This window comes from Pelophylax lessonae (genome assembly GCF_965119305.1).
Source record: "Pelophylax lessonae genome assembly, chromosome: 3".
NCBI classification, from domain to species: domain Eukaryota; kingdom Metazoa; phylum Chordata; class Amphibia; order Anura; family Ranidae; genus Pelophylax; species Pelophylax lessonae.
The window spans coordinates 603,360,873-603,380,605 of NC_138770.1; the positions used below are offsets into that span (position 1 = coordinate 603,360,873).

At 45.8% G+C, this 19,733-nt stretch overlaps 1 protein-coding gene across 3 annotated transcripts in view; it reads left to right on the forward strand.

Annotated features, from left to right (window-relative positions):
* The window catches only part of ITPKB (inositol-trisphosphate 3-kinase B), a 185,358-nt gene that overhangs the window by 137,332 nt on the left and 28,293 nt on the right, over positions 1-19,733 (forward strand). For all 3 annotated transcript variants that reach the window (XM_082252554.1, XM_082252556.1, XM_082252555.1), the window contains exons 3-4: positions 1,467-1,566; positions 4,471-4,684. In XM_082252554.1, the coding sequence (XP_082108680.1) occupies positions 1,467-1,566; positions 4,471-4,684 (314 nt within the window). The remainder of the gene's footprint in view (positions 1-1,466; positions 1,567-4,470; positions 4,685-19,733) is intronic.

The window sequence follows — 19,733 nt, forward strand, 5'->3', positions numbered from 1 at the left end:
AAGGCACTCCCTAGGGACACACTTACTCTTTGATCGCCCCTGGTGTTAACCCCTTCCCTGCCAGTGTCATTAGTACAGTAACAGTGCATATTTTTAGCACTGATTACTGCAGTATTGTCACTGGTCCCCTCAAAAGTGTCAGTTAGGTGTGCGATCTGTCCGCAGCAATGTCGCAGTCCCGCTAAAAATAGCTGATCGCTGAACTTTTGGGCAAATCAATCAATATACACTTATTGGAATTTTTTTTTTCCAAAAACATGTAGCAGAATACATATTGGCCTAAAAAAATTTTTTTTATTGGCTGCGTTTTATAGCAGAAAGTAAAAAATATATATATATATTTCTTTTTTTCAAGATTGTTTATAGGGCAAACAATAAAAACCGCAGAGGTGATTAAATACAACCAAAAGAAAGCTCTATTTGTGGGAAAAAAGGATTTATTTTGGGTATAGCATCGCACCACTGCGCAATTGTCAGTTAAAGTAACACAGTGCCGTATCGCAAAAAATGGCCTGGTCATTAAGGGGGTAAATCTTTCCGGTCCAGAAGTGGCTAAAGGCCACAGTTCTGCTTGAAGGAAACTTTAATTTATAAGTCAGTTTTAAACAAAAAGGTTGCAAATTGGGTCACTATTGTGTCCCCTTGAATATGTCAAATTTGTGACGATTACTTCAAGGGAACCATTTATTGTCTCTATGATGTTCCTTTGCCTTAGAGAAAGCTGTTTTTGGGCGTAACGCGTCAGGCGGATGGTGATGTCATTATGCTAGGCAGGGCTAAGATGCCATTTTGTTGAGGTCTAGATTGAGGTCTGCTGAGAATTATATATGTGCATACATTCCTTCTTTTGTGAGTGGTGGTTTTTTATTACTTTAATAAATTGTTTTGGCACTCTACACTATTGGCACTCTCCTTATGCTTTGCATAAATGATATCCATTGGGGACGGTAGATTACGTGAGAGAGGATCTGGATGTGTGACTGGCTAATATCCTCATTTAACACAAGCATTTCTGACCTTAATTATTACAGTGGGTTCAGGTGAGGAGATACCCATAGGGGTATGGGGGCGGGCACCTTGGTGCTGGTATTTGGTGAAGAAGTGCTGAGTTATAATCACCAGGAAGATTTCTTTTCTATATCGATATCACAGTGAAATTGGACTGTGTATGGACTGTTTATAAGACTGAACTCTGATGCAATTTTTAATGCATTTTTTCACAGTTCTTATTGGAAGGGCGGTTGTTGAGTGTATTTTTTTTTACCATGTGATTGGACATTTATGCAATTTTTGACACACATTGCACAATATCTGATTTTCTAATATGTGTAAATTTAGCATTTTTATTACGTATATGGAACGCTTCACTGCTATTTATTTTACATTTGCCCATTATCTTTCTGAATTGACCTTTTTTTTTAGTCATACAGAACACAAGAGCTGACATCTTTGCTTATCCTTTACAGAGCAAGTCATGGAGGAAGATCAAGAATATGGTGCACTGGTCGCCCTTTGTCATGTCATTCAAGAAGAAGTATCCCTGGATTCAACTGGCAGGACATGCAGGTACCACACAGAAAACCATGTTAGATGAAGGCTCTGACCATCAGCCAGGTTTTTATCTCTGTCTTCCAGTTAAGGAGCTATGTCCTCACTTCCTGTCATGATGACCACACAGGAAGTGACAAAGAATCTCCCTAATGGGGACACAGAGGGTGATAAAGACCTGTTTAAATTGATGGGCAGCACTCCAGTGATGTTATGCAGGAATTATTATTGTTATACAGGATTTATATAGCGCCAACAGTTTACGCAGCGCTTTACAATATGAGGGAAGACAATACAGTTACAATACAATTCAATACAGGAGGAATTAGAGGGCTCTGCTTGTTAGAGCTTACAATCTAGAAGGCTTGAAGCTGAATTTGATTTGCTCATTGTTGTTCCTTTACCACCTCATTGACAGGCTAGTTAAATAATAAAAAAAAAAATTCTTATGCACCTTGTTTTATACCCAGTGATGTCATCACTGAGTCTCTCTGCTTCTCTATGCAATGCAATCAGATCATTGCTGGTGGGAGGGGTTGGCTGGGTGTTGTACATGGCTTCCTGAAAACATCACAGAACCCTGCCTCAGTACTTGTTTTAAGAGCCCTCACCCCTAATGCAGGCAGGACGGGATCTTGAGAGTTGTTCGTATATCAGAATGCCTCAATGGTCAGACACAGTCTTAAAAGTGGGAGACTTTATTTGTATGCAGACTAAGCAGACTATATCTGTATGCAGACCGCTATCGGTAATGTCCACATATCATGCTGAGCCTCAATGATTAAACGGACTGAAATCCAATGAATGAAAGGGGCAGGCCAGGGATAGTCAAGCTTAAAAGGGAAGGCTAGATGATGCTGGGTGTTCTCCAGCCAGGAAATGAGAGGGGCTGTATCTGACTTGCTGCAGCTTCAGATGCACACTATGAATTAAGGCTTGCTGTGTGCAGTGGAATCAGAGGAGGCTTTACTGTAAAAGTGATCCAAGCAGCTTTATAGCCACCCAATCACTTTTACAGGGTTTGAAAGGGAGGCCAACAGCTGCTGCCCACCACTGTTCCCAGGCTGGGCTCTCCTGTTCCATCACTGTAAGCAGTTGGGCCAGCAACTCTTTGACTAATGAAGCTGGAAGCAACGAGGATTTTGTCACTTCTAGTTCTTTGTTTACCTGGCTGGCTTGGAGGGATAAGGGGTCTAATAGACTCATAATCTCTCCATATAGAGAAAATGTCACTGCCCAGGCTATCGCAAGGGACGTTATTAATCCCCTTTGATAGCTATTAAGTTTAAGGCTCGGTTCACACTACGTCGCTCCGACTTAGGGGGCGACCTGTGAAGTCGCGTGCACCGCGACATCGGTGCGACTTGCACGGACTTCTTAAAATGAATGTCTATGCAAGTCGCGTCCAGGTCGCCCCGAAGTAGTACAGGAACCTTTTTCTAAGTCGGAGCGACTTGTGTCGCTCCTATTAGAATGGCTCCTGTACCGCACAATGGGAGCGTGACGGACCTCGACTTGTCAGGCTGACAAGTCGCGGTCCAAGTCGGACTAGTGTGAATGCGGTCTAATGGAAATGTTTTTTTTTTTTTTTTTAAATAATAAATGTAAATAAAATACATTTAAAAATAACAGAAAAAAATGTAAAGCACCCTCATCCCCTGTGCTCACATGCAAATGCCAACATGTACAAAGGCTCTACATGTCTATGTAAAAAAAGTGAATTTACCACACATGTGAGATATCGCCATGAACATTGGATTTAGAGCAATCATTTTAGTGCCATAAATCATGTTAAACTCTAAACTGGTAATCTGTAAAGGCTTTGTGGGTTTTAGGAATTGTAGTTTGGCGAAATTTTAAATCTTGACATGTTTGATATCTATTTACCCGACACAACATCATCTTTTATTTTTTTCCCCAAAAATTGGGTATTATATTTAGGTGTTTGTGTGCACTAAAATGAATTTCAATATATTTTTCCTGAACATTTGCGGTTTACAAATTCCTGCACTAATATTTTGTGACAAAAAATTGCAACAGCCATTATTTTATTCGCCAGGGCCTCTTCCTTTGGAAAATATATAATGTTTAGGGGTTCTAAGCATTTTTCCAGATAAATAATGCAATATATATGGGGAAAATGTCACAATTGGTCCGGACAACAAGTGAATAGGGGGGGGACCTCTGCAGGAGAAAATGGCCTGACTATCATGGCAATAATCATCATTTTATTAGATACAGACTCACCCCAGCTCTACTTTCTAGACTTTACTGATCTGCATACCTTTTTGATGACGTATTATTCCTAATGGAACACAAATCTTTACATATTAGCAGCATATAGAAGAAGGCAAAGGTTTGAGAAGGCTCACAATATATTAGCTTTATGGAAACTAGCTGGGACTGAGCCAGTTTCCATAAATATCATCAGACCTTATTCACATCTGGGCCACCTTCAGGCCTAGTTCACACCTATGCACCTTGCTTTCGATCTGTTTCTGCAGTGCTTTTTGCGATGCGTTTTTTTACATGCGTTTTTCAGTTTTTTTGATGCGTTTAGCTTTTTTATGCTTTTTTTTTTAAAGGGCAGACAATTTTGTTTTTAGACAGATTTAAAAAAACACATCAAAAACGTATCAAAAATGCACTACATGTGTTTCTGCAGCGTGTCTATTGAACCAAAAACGCACTATGTTGCGTTTAAGAAAGTCCCTGACCCTTTCCAAACGCATCGGCTAAAAAATGCAAAGATGTCAATGTGTCCCATAGGAAACTATGTTAAATGGACTGCAAAAACGCACTAAAAACACATCGGCCAATGTGAACATACAATATAACAGACACATTAACAAGAGCAAATTTCCAAATTCAAGTTCAAAACGTATTCCGGCAAACGTGTGACTTTCTTTCTTGTCTTTGCAGGTAGTTTTAAGGCCGCAGCCAATGGTAAGATCCTAAAGAAGCATTGTGACTGCGAGCAGCGATGTCTCAGCCAGCTTATGATTGATGTGCTGAAGCCGTTTGTCCCCACGTATCACGGAGATGTGGTGAAAGATGGTGAGAGATACAACCAGATGGAGGACCTGCTGTCTGAGTTTGAAAGTCCCTGTGTCATGGACTGCAAGATGGGGGTCCGGTGAGCACTGCTTTTTATTACTTGCTTTATTGCGTTTTTTGGAAAGCAATTATTTGCGTTCGAACTGTATATAAAATGCATGCCACAGGGGAAATGGGGTCAGAGAGGGCGTTCTATGGGGTCTCTGCTCTCTTATGGCCCATTGGTAAGACCAGCATTTTAGAGGCTATACCAGTAAAGAGAATTTGTCCTACCAGGAGACTCCACTATTCTTGCCTTAAAGCGGAGTTCCACCTAAAAAAAAAAAAATGACATAAAAATACCCCCGGGACAGTCAGAGCTAGTGCATTCCACAATGGCTAGCCTCTGAACTGTCACGGGTTGCACTTACCTGCAAGAAAAAATACTTACCTTGAAAATGTCTTGTCCAGCGCATCTCAGGTGTGGGCAGCTGAAGCCAGCGCGATCCTCTTCTGCGTCCTCTTCCGTCCTCTTCGGTCCCACAATGTACTGCGCCGGTCCCGCCGTCACTTCCGGGGCTGCAGCGTCATCCCTGCACAGCTTCTGGCCATGCCCAGAAGCTGTTTAGCAAGGTATGACGGCGCATGCACCGGAACTGACGTCGGGGCCGGTGCAGGCGCATTGATTCCTGGGAGCGATGACGTTCAGCTCCCAGGAATCATTGCAAGCCAAGATGTGACGACGGGCCGTGGCCGCCGAGGGGAGGAAGAGGAAGTAAGGTAAGTATATGTTCTTCTAATCCAAGGTAAGTAAAAAAAAAAAAGAATGCGATTATCCATTTCTTTTTAAGGTGACCTGGCACAAGAAGATGGACAGAAGTGTAATTTTAGGGTGGAACTCCACTTTAAGTAAAGCGGCAAGCCCTATAGATTTCATGCTTTCTGCACACTCTAGGGTGGATTTACTAAAGGCAAATAGACTGTGTACTTTGGAAGCTTAGTTGTATTCTGCAGGTGAAGTTGCTCTAGAGCCTAGTAAATGAGGGGAAGCTCTGATGACTTCAATCATGTGCAAGCAAAAATGCAATTTTTTTTATTTCCCTAGCATGTGATTGGGTATTCTTTGCAAAGTCAAGCTCCATCTCATTTACTAAGCTCTGGAACAACTGCACTTGCACATTGCACAGTCTATTTGCCTTTAGTAAATCCACCCCTCTATCCTTTGCAGCCTCTAAATTGACAGCTTTACATTTCCGACTGCTTGCTCAGATTTGTCAGGTGGAGGTCGCATGGCTATGGCAGAAACGTAGAACTCCATCTAATTTTTTTTCTACATTTGGATAGATAGAGTGTTAGATATATTCCAGTATGTTTATATATCCACTTGCCCTCCAGAAGATTTCCACCCTTCATGACCAGGCAATTTTTTGCTTTTTGTCACTGCAGTACTTTAACTGACAATTGCGTGATCATGCAACGCTGTACACAAACAAACGTTATATCATTTTTATCCCCACAAATAGAGCTTTCTTTTGGTGGTATTTGATCATCACTTGCGCTAAAAACAAACAAAAAAAAAAAAGAACGCAAATTCTGAAAAACAAACAATGTTTTACTTTCTGCCTAAAAACATATCCAATAAAAAAATTTTAACAATCGAATTTTATTCATAAATGTAGGTCAATATGTTTTTGTAAAAAAAAAAAAAAATCCCAATAAGCGTACAATGATTGGATTACGTGACCATTATAGCGTCTACAAACTATGGTATATATGCTGGAATTTTTATTTTTTTATGCTAGTAATAGGGGCAATCAGCGACCTAAAGCAGAACTGCAATATTATGGCGTACAGTCTGACACTAACTGACACTTTGTGGGAACCAGTGACACTAACACAATGATCAGTGCTAAAAATCTGCACTGTCACTGTACTAATGACACTGGCTGGGAATGGGATAACATCAGGGGCGATCAAAGGGATAAATGTGTGCCTAACCAGTGTTTATGTGTTTACTGTGAGATGCTTTTACTAAGGGATGTAACGGTTTTTATTCCCTGCTTTGCAGGCAAACGCGAAAGCCAAACAAAAACATCCCCACTGAAAGGACAGAGATTGTTTACATACACAGAGCTCTGTCCTCCTAACCGATGAGTGGGTGCCGACAGACATCCATTGGCTGGCACCCGCTGATTGGCTTGTGACGGGTCTAATCACAGCACAGCCAGTGCACCAGCGGCGTGTGCTCTCTACCTGGAAGTGCTGGATCACGTGCTAGGTATGTGATCTGGCACAGGAAAGGAACTTTGCCGCTTATACAGTCGGCAAGCTGATATACATGCTGTGCCTGATCCTTCATGCCACTGAGTAATTATTGGGATCATTTTACCTTTATTTAATTGAAGCAGACCTAGCATCAGTTGTAATTTTCAATAGTTGCAGGTATTTATTACCTCTCACAGAAATCACAGTACTACCCCGACTATGCCTTCGTCTTTCTTTTCTCTCCAGAAGGATGGAGCCATATTTGTTAAGGCGTATTCCAGGGCCACTCTCTGTTTTCTGGACACCATTATGTAAATCTTGGTGCTTGTGTAGTTCTTAGCTGTGTTCACAGATGTTTGACTCAGATCAGCCCCTGCTGCAGCCTGTCCTCTTGGGACTTGCTACAAAATGACAATGTTGCCGTTTGATCACTGGGGGAGAGGAGACTGAGGAAATGCTTCGTCTTCCCTACAGCAGACTGATGACTCATTCTAGACAAAGGCTAGGACGGAAGCTTAAATTGGTACTAAACCCTCCTATTCTTTTCAGCTAAGCAGTGGCAGTCCGTCTATTAGTGGCGCAGGGGCATCGCCCCCCTAATCCATGCACCCAGCCCCTAATCTACATGCAGGGAGCCAGACTCATTGATTCCAATTGGGTTTTTATTTTTTTTTTAAGCACATGATTAGAGCCTGAGGCTCTAATTGGCTTCAAAAAAGGGTGGGCTCGGGGCGCAGTGCTCTGAGCCCACCCACTTGTGTGACAATAGCGAATTAAGAGCCCGCCCACTTGTGTGACAATTCGCTATTGTCTTCCTGATTCTCCTCCAGGCCAATTCAAAAGTGGTACCTGAGACCCGATTGGCCAGGGAGTCTTAGGACACACTTCCTGTTTGGCCGGGAGGAGAAGCAATGGCCCCGGAGTTTGGAAGAGTAAAGGAGCAGCTCAGCCAGCGGTCCTCTCCAGCCGGGACTTGGCTCCCTCTTCCAGGGGTGGCTCACCCACAGCCACGTCCAGCACTCCCCGGCTCGGACAGTGGAGGGAGGAGGAGGGGAGATCAGAGCCTGCCTCCTAATGTAAGAAGGCCTCTGATTGCCGCATCCCCATCCATCCGTCTCCTGCGCGTGGGGGGGTGATTGCTGTCTTCTGTTTGTCTCCCACGGGGGCGTTGGTTTGCTGCCCCCATCCAAAGTTTTGAGCACCAGCCGCCACTGCAGCCAAGGAAGGTGAAATCTTAGCCTCTGTTTGATCTGCAGTTGTCACGGTGCCGCACATGTGATGAGTTATGACACCGGCCATTTGATGGCTTGACAGTTTAGTTGAGGGTGCCTGGCACTGTCACAGTTATCATTCACAGCATGACTTGAAATTAATTGTTTTGGGAAAACATTCAATTAAAGAGTTTATTCTTCATTAGGAATGGCTTTTTAATGAGCAATGAATGATACTGTTGCTGTATATTGTGACACATCAGAAATTGATTTCAGCAGACCTATGAAGAGAGATCCACTTAAGTCCAGATAGATGATACTTCCTGGAAAAAGCCGGGCAACGGTCAAACAATCTTGATTGGTGAAGCTCAGGTCAGGTCAGGTAATGCGATGGAAAGTGCCGGGCCTCATCTAATTATAACCTCATTCAGAGTTCTTAATCGTCTTTATCCAAAACCGCTGAAGTGAAAGTAAGCAAATCATGCAAATGTGCAACTTACATCTCCTTCTTTGTACACATGCCATGACTCATCAGTGTGGATAAGTGAGCAATATGTCAGCTAGATATTATTTTGCTTTACTCAGATAAAAGACAATTAGCCCCAGCTGCAGAACTCGAGTGTGTGATTTAATAAAATGAAAAAACCTTTATTGAAATATCGGGGGTGGTATTGTCAGCTTGTTTTCTGCTGACGCATGCTATCATCTTTATCTTTCCTTCATTACTTTCTCACTCAAGAACCCAGGACAAGGATGTGCATATCATGTGTAAGGAGGCTAGAAGTGGTTGTAAACCTTTACTTTTACCCAGCGAAGTGACTGGTCTCAGGTGATATACAGAGATTAAACACATTCTCCTACATAAGTTGTATCTGTTTATCTGCAGTCTTCTTTTCTCTACAACCTTTCAAAGTGCCTAATATATCAGGCTTGTCTGAGAGTCCAGAAAAAAGTAGGCGGAAAGCTCAAGTTACACTCTGCAGAGCTCAGTGAGAAGAGTTCTGAGAGCTGATTGGCGGGGAGGGACACACCCATCCCCCCTCCACACAGCACACAAGAACAGAGCTGAGGCTGTCAATCTGGTGGAGGCCCCTCCCTTTTCACTTTTTTTGTCTTGGTGTCAGGAAAACTTGTCAGAAGTGATTCATGCTGATAGCAGAGGAATGAAGCAGCAGAAATAAGAAATGACACGTAGTAATCGAGACAAGTACACACAGAGGAATATGCTTTGTTCATATTTCATATCTGAGGTTTACAACCACTTTAAGTGGATGAATGCTTGCTCCAGTTCAGTGAATTAACAGTAAAATATATGTGACAGCCCTGGGGGTTGCATCTGCTTTACATCACATTTTTCCCTTTAAATCAGAAAATATTTCTGATCAATTAAGAGTTTTTGCCTTAAGCTGAACTCTAGGGAGATTTAGTGCCGGTTCCCACTAACGCGGCACGACTTCGGGGGCGACCTGTGAAGTCGCGTGCACCGCGACTTCGGTGCGACTTGCACGGACTTCATATAATGAATGTCAATGCAAGTCGCTCCGATGTCGCCCCAAAGTAGTACAGGAACCTTTTTCTAAGTCGGAGAGACTTGAGTCACTCCTATTAGAACGGTTCCCGTAGCACACAATGGACCACGACTTGTCAGGCTGACCAGTCGCTTGACAAGTCACGGTAGTGTGAATGGAGTCTTAAAAGGAACAAATACATGCAATTCTGTAATCGTGAATACATTCACCCCTGGTTCACACTAATGCGATTCGGAAAACGCACAAGATTTGCTGCATTTCCATGCATCGCATTGCACTGCTTGTCAATCGAAGGGCATCCATGCAATCTGCTGCGGGTGTCAATGTTAGATTACCGACACCCTGAAACAGATCGCAAAATGCACTGTGATTGCCAGAATCACATCGCATTGATGTGAACACCCATGCGATGCCATTCATGTGCTGAGAATAAAAAAAGGATCCTGCACCCTTTTGGTGCGGATGTGATGCAATATGAGCCATACAAAATGTATGGCTAAAATCGCATCACACAGACATCGCATGTGATGTGCACAGGAATGCGGTGCAATTGCTGTGCGAATCACAAGCAGTGTTTTCCACACACCAGTGTAATCCTAGGCTAAATGTATTTTTTTAAATGCAAGCAGTGTAAATACCTGAGTTTGACCTGATATCAGCTTCTTGCACTCCCTGTACAGCAGGGCTGAAATGTAAAACAAGGAAGCAGTGCAAGGAGCCAATCAGTTCATGAGCTGAAAAGAAACATACTAATAGGAGGAGAAAGCAAAGTGAAAGAGAGGTGAGCTCATAACTCTGCTACTTCTCTTCTCTGTCCAGTCACAGGCTGGAGCAGGTCCAGGATGACCTGGGCTCAGAGGAAGTGAGTTGAAAGAAGATCCTGAGCATCAGAGGACATCTTGGAGCAGATAAATGTGCTGCATGGGAAATCTATGGATTGAAGCTGAAAATTTCAGCAAAAGCAGATTAGAAAAAGACAAGGGTGGATGCTCCCAGGTTAAAAGGTGACTATCGTTATTGGAATAAAAACAGTTACACCGGAGAAGCCAGCTTCAATCCAAAAGCATAACCTTTAGGGCCTTGGTGCAAGAAACCATGCAGGGCCCACCGGACCCCTGGCCGGGGCCCTTCCCTTAAAGCCTGGGACTCTTCCCACTGATCCTGGGGCCCTTTAATCTCGTTGCGGGGCCCTTTATTACGGTCCCGCAGTGGGACCCTTTCACATGTTCTGCAGTGGCCCCCTTCCTGCCATCTTGGGGCCTCCCCATGGTGGTGGAATGCCAGGACCCGGTCGCAAGTGTGATCTTTGCGATTCTGGAAGTTCACCCACTGGTGTCAGTAGTTTTTATTTTTTGGTATTTTAATTGTATTATTTTTTTATCATTTTATTTTTTTTTACAAAGTCACTGACTATGACTCTGTCTATTCAGAAAAAGAAGGAGCTGGTAAATTACATATTTACTGACCCCCTTTCTGGTTCTCTATTGTGATGCATTCCCTGCAGCAGCCAGCAGGAGAGGGAAGGGAGCACAATGGGGGGGAAGGGGGGCAGCAACGTAGGGGGAGGGGGACCAGGGGAGCACACAGGGGCCCAGAGACAGCAGAACACAAGTGAAATGGATAGGAGGAGTGGCGGGGGCAGCATACTGAGGAACAAATCTCCTCCATTTTCCTCCTGCAGATACAGGAGGAAAAAGGACAGTGATTTCGCTACATGCTGCCCCCGCCGCCCCTCCTATCCAGGTGTACAGGGGCCCAGAGACAGCAGAACACAAGGGAAATGGATAGGAGGAGTGGCGGTGGCAGCACACACAGGAACCAATCTCCTCCATTTTCCTCCTGCTGCTACAGGAGGAAAATGGACAGTGATTTCTCTACATGCTGCCCCCGCCGCCCCTCCTATCCAGGTGTACAGGGGCCCAGAGACAGCAGAACACAAGGGAAATGGATAGGAGGAGTGGCGGGGGCAGCACACACAGGAACCAATCTCCTCCATTTTCCTCCTGCTGCTACAGGAGGAAAATGGACAGTGATTTCGCTACATGTTTCCCCCCCGCCGCACCTCCTATCCAGGTGTATAGGGGAGCTGCACAGGCCCCCTGGAGTATGGGGTCCGGTTGCAATTGCAACCCCTGCAGTTACGCCCCTGCTTCCATCACAGATCACATCCACAGAGCAATTATGGTATAGCACCCAAAGGTAGCCTGCAGCTCAAGAAAGCTCAAGGTGGCAGCTGCTAGGATCTGGTTAGGCTTGCTAGACCCGCTGTGTAAGCTGTCAAATCTCGGCATCTGCAGCCTCTTAAGTAGCTAGTGGAGAAGTGACAATATGTGGGGCCAGGGGCCCGGCCCCATGCATTGGCACTTTCACATGAGCTCAGAGAGTAGCAGTAGATACGGAGAGTTTTTTATTATCTCTTTTATGGGACAACTTCCATTTACTTCCTGTCCTGGAGATACAACAGAATGTGAGAGGAAATCCTTCCAAAGTGAGAAGAAATCTCCTCTAGTTGTCATCGGAACAAATTTCTTCTTCTGGTTGAAACTGTAGGGGGAGGAGGGGGGGGGGGATCACAGGTAGGAATCAGATGTGGGCAGAGCAGTGCAAATACAGAACAATGCACTGTGTCTCTCCCTCCAGCAGCTAAAAGCCGGCAGGAGGGAGAGGGGGAGACACCGGCTTTCAGCCGCTTTAGGGAGTGACACATTTCATTGTTCTGTAATTGTCCTCCTGTTCTGCCTGCTGTCTGGGCCCCCCTGTGTGCCCGGGCCCCCAACATGATGCCTGGTGGTACCCCCCTATCCCTGGTCAGAGCAGATATCCAGTCCTGGCAGCATTATGATGAAGAAGCAGATGTTTCACTGGTCAACCTTTTCTGTGAGAAATCTTTACATCTGTGATTAGAAATGTACAGAAACTAGGGATGCACCGATCCGATATCAGCGCTGATATGGCCATAATAGCTGGATCGGGGGATCGGTAAAATTAACAGATCCACGGGCCGATCCGGTTTTGCTCTTTACATAGCTGTGAGGGAGCAGAGAACAGCTGTCAAAGAAGAAAAAAAAAAAAAAGAGCCTCCTGCAAATGCCTGTCAGTGTGTAAATACAATGCATACAATGTATCTTTTCGTTCCATCTGCCGGAGGAGGAAAGTTTAACCTCTTAAATGCACAATTGTTATAGGGTATCTGCCGATACCGATCCGGAAGTATTATTTTGTTATAAGCTCACAAAACAGTACTTCCAGATCGGACTCGGGATCGGCGATTTCACAAAGCAAAAGATCGGCATTGGGATCGGGACCAAAAAAGTCGGATCAGTGCATCCCTAACAGAAACCATAATTAATCTGCGTCAATTCATCTCATCTGTCACATTGCCTGTGTAGTTTGGTCTTCCAAATTAAAAACAACGAATACATTCATGGCAGAGCTTCTGCAGCTATCACCTTCCGAATTCAAAACCTAAAAATGCCATCAGCGGTTGCAGTAATGATGAGCAGGTCACTCAGTGTCACGGCTAATGATCCGTATCCTAGAAGGTGAAGTGGCTGTCTCTGGCTGCTGGGACAGTTGCACCAGCACAGAAGGGGTTAAAGGAACTGTCAGAAGCTTGACAGTGCGTGGGTGTGCTCTGTACATTGCTGGAAGGAAACTAGTGTACATGTGTTCTTACTGTCAGCAATATCTGCAGCTCTGCGCACTGTCCAACCACAGAGCGGCCAAAATACTGCCTTGGTTTACCGGTCAGAGACCAAGACTGGTCTTTAGAATTGTATCTCTTAAAGTATTGGTAACCGGCTAAACATAGAATTTTGTAACAGCATTCCATCTATATTTTATTTCTCAAAAAAATCACAATTTTGTTCCAATTCCAGCCATGTCCTCCAAGTCCTTGGTCTTCCATCGGTGGTTTTCATCTGGCATCTGTCTGGAGTCATCCAACGCACTTCTTGTGAGCCCCTAGAGTTGTGTCCTAATGGACCCTAGGCTCACAATGGAGCCCTTCATAGACCAGTGCTCATACATGATAACTTTTAGTCTTTTAGATCTGCAGCTTTCATTTAGGCCCTCTTTACACTGGGCTGTCCCATTGCAGTGCATTTATTACAATGCAATGCATTAAAGTAGGGGACTCTACGGCCTGGGGGGTCTTATCTGGCCTGCTACAAGATTTTATCCAGCCCACAGCTGGGGTCGGTGGCATATCCTCATTGTGCACTGATTGAGGATTACGGTCGGCAGAGGCTACTTATGATATCTAACTCTGATGTAAGGGGGGGCCCTGACGGTGACCCTAATGAAAGGGGGAAATCCAATGGCAGACTCTGATGTAAGGGGGGCTCTGATGGGGACCCTAATGTAAGGGGGGAATTTATCGGGATCCTTATGTAAGGCAAAACTCTGATGGGGTCCTTGATGTAAGGGGGGCACTGATGGGAGCTCTGATGGGTATCCTGATGTAAGGGGGACTCTGATTGGAATCCTGGTGTAAGGGGTGCACTGATGGGGACCCTGATGGAAGGGGGGAATCCTATGGCAGATTCTTATGTAAGGGGGCTCTGATGAGGACCCTAATGTAAGGGGGGAATCTAATGGGGACCCTGATGTAAGACAGGACTCTGATGGGGACCTTGATGTAAGAGGGAACACTGATCGGCGCTCTGATGGGGGCCTTAATACAAAAGGGGACTCTAATGGGGACCCTGGTGTAGAGAGGGGATCCTGATTGGGACACTGATGAGAAGGGGCAGTTGTAAGGCAGACTCTGATGTAATGGGGGTTCTGATGAGGACACTAATGTAAGGGTAGACTTTAATGGGAACCCAGATGTAAGAGGGGACACTGATTGGGACCCTGATGTAAGGAGGGGACACTAAGGGGGGACTTTGCTATGGATTTATTTTTTGGCCCATGAATATTTGTAAAGTATACAATGTGACCCTCATACTGAATTGTTTGGAGACTCCTGCATTAATGCATTGTATTAATTTATAATTGGCTGCTAACACAGTACTACTAATACAGGATTTGGGTCTGTTTTTACATTATGTGGTATATGCATTGTGGAGCAGTGTGGCTGTTATAGGACCTACTGTACTGTGTGCTCGGAAGCCCTTCGGAATGAATGCCACTCCAACACACTGCACAGGGTGTCACAAAACATCACATGAGTGGAAAGGTTCCCTAAAGGATGGTGATCGTGCTATGAACGTCTTAGTTCTGACATTCCTGTATATTTCCAGTTGTGCTCTAGTGTGGTCACCCTGTCATATGTGCCCCTGGTGGAGAGTAGAATTGGCCATGCTGACACACATTGCTCCACCATTGTCACCAGCAGAAAGCCGGTTAAGAGCAATGAAGTGCCGCCAATGCTGAAGCAGACATCCCAACCTGCAAAAACCCATTTCAGGGAGGTGGCAAACTCATTTTAGGATGGTGACATGTAGTGGTATTGCACTACACTATCCTCTCTGTTGCTTCGGGTATGATGGCTAGTGTGTACTCATTCAGTCTCTTAAAGTAGATTTTAGAATCTAGAAAGCTATTGCACTGGCCTCTCTGCTCAACAGGCTGCTTCTGGCTTGGTTTGAAGTCTGCAGCTAAGCCTAGCTGAGACACTGGCTGAGTAATGTCCTGGAGCTCCCTTCCTCTCTCTCTCTCACTCTTCTGTCCCAGGGGGCAAAGCCCCATCACAGGGGTCTCCTCCAAACACCTGGACCATGTACTCTGCTCCTAGCATGCCAGGCTTTTTAGTATTTATGGGCTACTTTCCCACCTTCTAAGCCTGCCTTCCCAGGAATTGGTGGAAACTCCATAAATATTCAGACTGCAGCCTCTGTCCCTCCACCCACTATGTTCTGGAAATATCCAGAGAGTTCCAGAAGACAGGGGTAAAAGGACCACAGCCTTTGAAGCACTGCCCAGTCTCCTAAACACAATTAACCCATGCTCCTCTGACTACAGGGGAGCCAATCTAGATTTACCTACACTAGCAACAGTGAGGGTGCTACAGATAATATGAGATCCAGACTAGAAGATAAGCTATATATCATCCAGCTGAAGTTTAGATCTAATGGCCAATTTATACTCTGGTGGTACCCAGTATAAAGCACAGGGAACACTAATCTGAATGATATTTTTACAGCAGGAACCATTACAACTGCTTGGAAAACAGTTTTTATTTCCTTTTTTTGGGGGGGATAGGACATCCTCAGACGACAATACGAGGTTGAAGTTGCTCATTGTGATCTGCAAATATCTGCATTCCGCTGAGTGCAGCCAGGTGTCAGGTGTTCCAGGAGACCTTGAACTGTTACAATGTATCACCCTCGGTTGTCACTCCCGCAGAGCCGCTTATCATCTCCAGCTTTTCCTGTTTCTCCCTGGAAAGTCTCTCCTCATTCGTGTAATTATACTCGGCTCATTGTTGTGTGCTTAATGCATCAATGGGCTTTTTATTCCCATTGTCAGCAGACCCTTGTCAAATAAAAATGAAATCTATCCAAAATACATGGGCCATAAAAAAAGCACACAATGCCCTTCCGTACAAGCCCAGCTCCGTGATCGCCCTTGACCGGACAAGTTGACCGTTTTTCATTAAAGGGAACCTGTCATGAGAAAAAGACATAACTCCTGAAAGCTAGTTATTGGCCCTCTGGGGCTTCAATGCTTTAATTGTTGGCACCGAACAAGCATGGAGAAAGTGGACCAAAATTATTTTAGAGGCTTTGGATCACCATAACAGCCAATCAACTAGCCTTTTCAGAGGTCAAAAAGGGTAGCCGCTAGAGATGAATGGAGTGATAATGCTAAAGCAAAGAGAAACTTGAAAAAACACTTTTTTTTTTTCTTCAGAGGGTGTGTTTTTGGATTTATTTAGAATAGTTTAGTTTATTTCATTTACAGAGCCAATATTGCTACACGCATTCCATTGTACTTCGCAGCCCTTCCCTTTCATAACAATCAGGCCGCAGTGTGGCGCTGGGGGGAGCCCCATGGGGTTCTCATTGCTTTACAAAGCAGAAAGAGCTTCATGATTAGAGGGGACCAGATTATGAGACTTTGACAGGTCACATGGTCCCCGGATTTTTTTTTTTCCTTAAAGCGGCACTCCAGTCAATTTTGTGTTTATGAAAAGTCAGCAGCTACAAAAACTGTAGCTGCTGACTTTTATTAAACAGACACTCACATGTCCCAGGATCCAGCGAAGTGCTCACTGGAGCTGTTCCTTCCCTCGCTGTTCCTTCCCTCGCTGTTCTTTCCCCGGTGCCTGCATCTTAACTCTGGGCACCCGGCTGTGACAGCTTGCAGCTGTGGACCTTTGACGTGTCCCAGAAGACTGCAGGAAAGAAGGGGAAGAGGAGAACTTCTGCTCGGATAGACTAGGCGATACGAGCAGAAGTAGAAGCAGGTACCTGTCAAAAACAGGTACCCGCTTATCCTGACAGGTCCCCTTTAAAGTTGATAGGTTTGCTGGTCCCTTGCTCACATATTCGGAGTTTTATGCAGCAGATGACGCCTGCATGTAGAGAATGGAACAAACATAAACCGACACAAGATAGCGTGTATTTATTCCTCTAGAAAATCGTGAGAAATGTTGCAGAATAATCTGTCATCTTCTATGTTGTTCACACATTTTAAGTAATTTTCCATCTGCCACCCGCCTGCCTTGTGCTGCAGAGCTGAAGCTTCATGTAATAAATAAGTATTCCTTTTTCTTCATAGCTCTGAAATTAAAGTGTATGTTACCCTAAATGTTTTTTTTTTTCTATGTGCGTGTTCACATATATGTATTTTAAAAAACATAGCCTGGCTGATTCTGCAAATCACCCCTCTTCCTTCCAAACTGACCACACAAAGCACAGAGAAGCTGTTCTGTGTTAGCGTAGGCCAGGGCTTTTTTTCAGCGGGAACACAGTCCAGCACCTCCAGCAATGAAAGGGGTGCTGGGGTGTGATGCAGGGTCTGTTGACGCTGGCTGCTGTGGGATCTATCGTTGCTGGAGGGGAATATATTTTTGCAGCGGGTAGGGGGATCTTTTGTTGCTGGTGGGGATCTATTGTTGCTGGGATGAGTCTTGTGTTGCTGGGGGGTCAGCTGTTGCTGGTAAGGATCTACTGTTCAGGGAGGGGTCTTTTGTTGCTGGCTGTTGGAGGGGCTATTGATGTTGGCTGTGGGGAGATTGGTTGTTTTGGCAAAGGGGTCTATTATTGCTGGGGGGAGAGGTATTTTGTTGCAGATAGTCCATTGTTGCTTGGGGGATCTATTGTTTCTGGCTGCAGGGGATCTATTTTACTGCTTTTCTTGTTATTATTGACGTGTTCCATACACATTACTATTGCTATAGCTAAATATTTATCATGTGACCACAGAATAAAGCTTTGGACCCCTTTGTGGAATCCTTGGTGCGCTGATGACATTTCTTTACTTTGAGTATCCCGGGGTTCCAACCTATGGGCATTACAGCATCCAGCATCACTGAACAGACGGTTATCTTGAATGTGTCCGTGGGGAATATTGTGTTTAGATACAAATTACTTAGTCCCACAAATGTTGCATGGTTTTGTATTCTCTAAAATGATTGGTCCTGAGAGGTGGGTAGGGAGTGGAACCAAGGAACCGTGCTCAGAGGTAGGTAGGGGTGGTGACATGGGGGTGACTGGGAAAGGGGGAATTCCTGCACCTAGTTCCTGAGACATTGATTGGGGTGGACAATTTTCATCCTTTGGCTGGCCATTCAGAGGTAAAGGACACTGTGCAGACAAACAGCAAGCATGGATTGGGTAGTTTGTTCAGCCAACGCACCCCCTGACCAATCACCGCCTGCCTCCAGCACACACCCCTCCCAATCACAGCCTGCCTCCAGCACACACCCCCTCCCAATCACAGCCTGCCTCCAGCACACACCCCCTCCCAATCACAGCCTGCCTCCAGCACACACCCCCTCCCAATCACAGCCTGCCTCCAGCACACACACCCTCCCAATCACAGCCTGCCTCCAGCACACACCTCCTCCCAATCACAGCCTGCCTCCAGCACACATCTCCTCCCAATCACAGCCTGCCTCCAGCACACACCCCCTCCCAATTACAGCCTCCTCCAGCACACACCCCTCCCAATCACAGCCTGCCTCCAGCACACACCCCCTCCCAATCACAGCCTGCCTCCAGCACACACCCCCTCCCAATCACAGCCTGCCTCCAGCACACACCCCCTCCCAATCGCAGCCTGCCTCCAGCACACACCCCCTCCCAATCACAGCCTGCCTCCAGCACACATCTCCTCCCAATCACAGCCTGCCTCCAGCACACACCCCCTCCCAATCACAGCCTGCCTCCAGCACACATCTCCTCCCAATCACAGCCTGCCTCCAGCACACACCCCCTCCCAATCACAGCCTGCCTCCAGCACACACCTCCTCCCAATCACAGCCTGCCTCCAGCACACATCTCCTCCCAATCACAGCCTGCCTCCAGCACACACCCCCTCCCAATTACAGCCTCCTCCAGCACACACCCCTCCCAATCACAGCCTGCCTCCAGCACACACCCCCTCCCAATCACAGCCTGCCTCCAGCACACACCCCCTCCCAATCACAGCCTGCCTCCAGCACACACCCCCTCCCAATCGCAGCCTGCCTCCAGCACACACCCCCTCCCAATCACAGCCTGCCTCCAGCACACATCTCCTCCCAATCACAGCCTGCCTCCAGCACACACCCCCTCCCAATCACAGCCTGCCTCCAGCACACACCCCCTCCCAATTTCAACTTGCCTCCAGCACACACCCCCTCCCAATCACAACCTGCCTCCAGCACACACCCTCTCCCAATTACAGCCTGCCTCCAACACACACCCCCTCCCAATCGCAACCTGCCTCCAGCACACACCCCCTCCAAATCACAGCCTGCCTCCAGCACACACCCCCTCCCAATCACAGCCTGCCTCCAGCACACACCCCCTCCCAATTTCAACTTGCCTTCAGCACACATCCCCTCCCAATCTCAGCCTGTCTCCAGCACACACCCCCTCCCAATCACAGCCTGCCTCTTGAACATTCCCCCTGCTCAAGCACAGCCTACATCTAAACAGGCTATGGAATACAGGCACACTGAGTCCTGTAACCCCACCCTCACCATCAG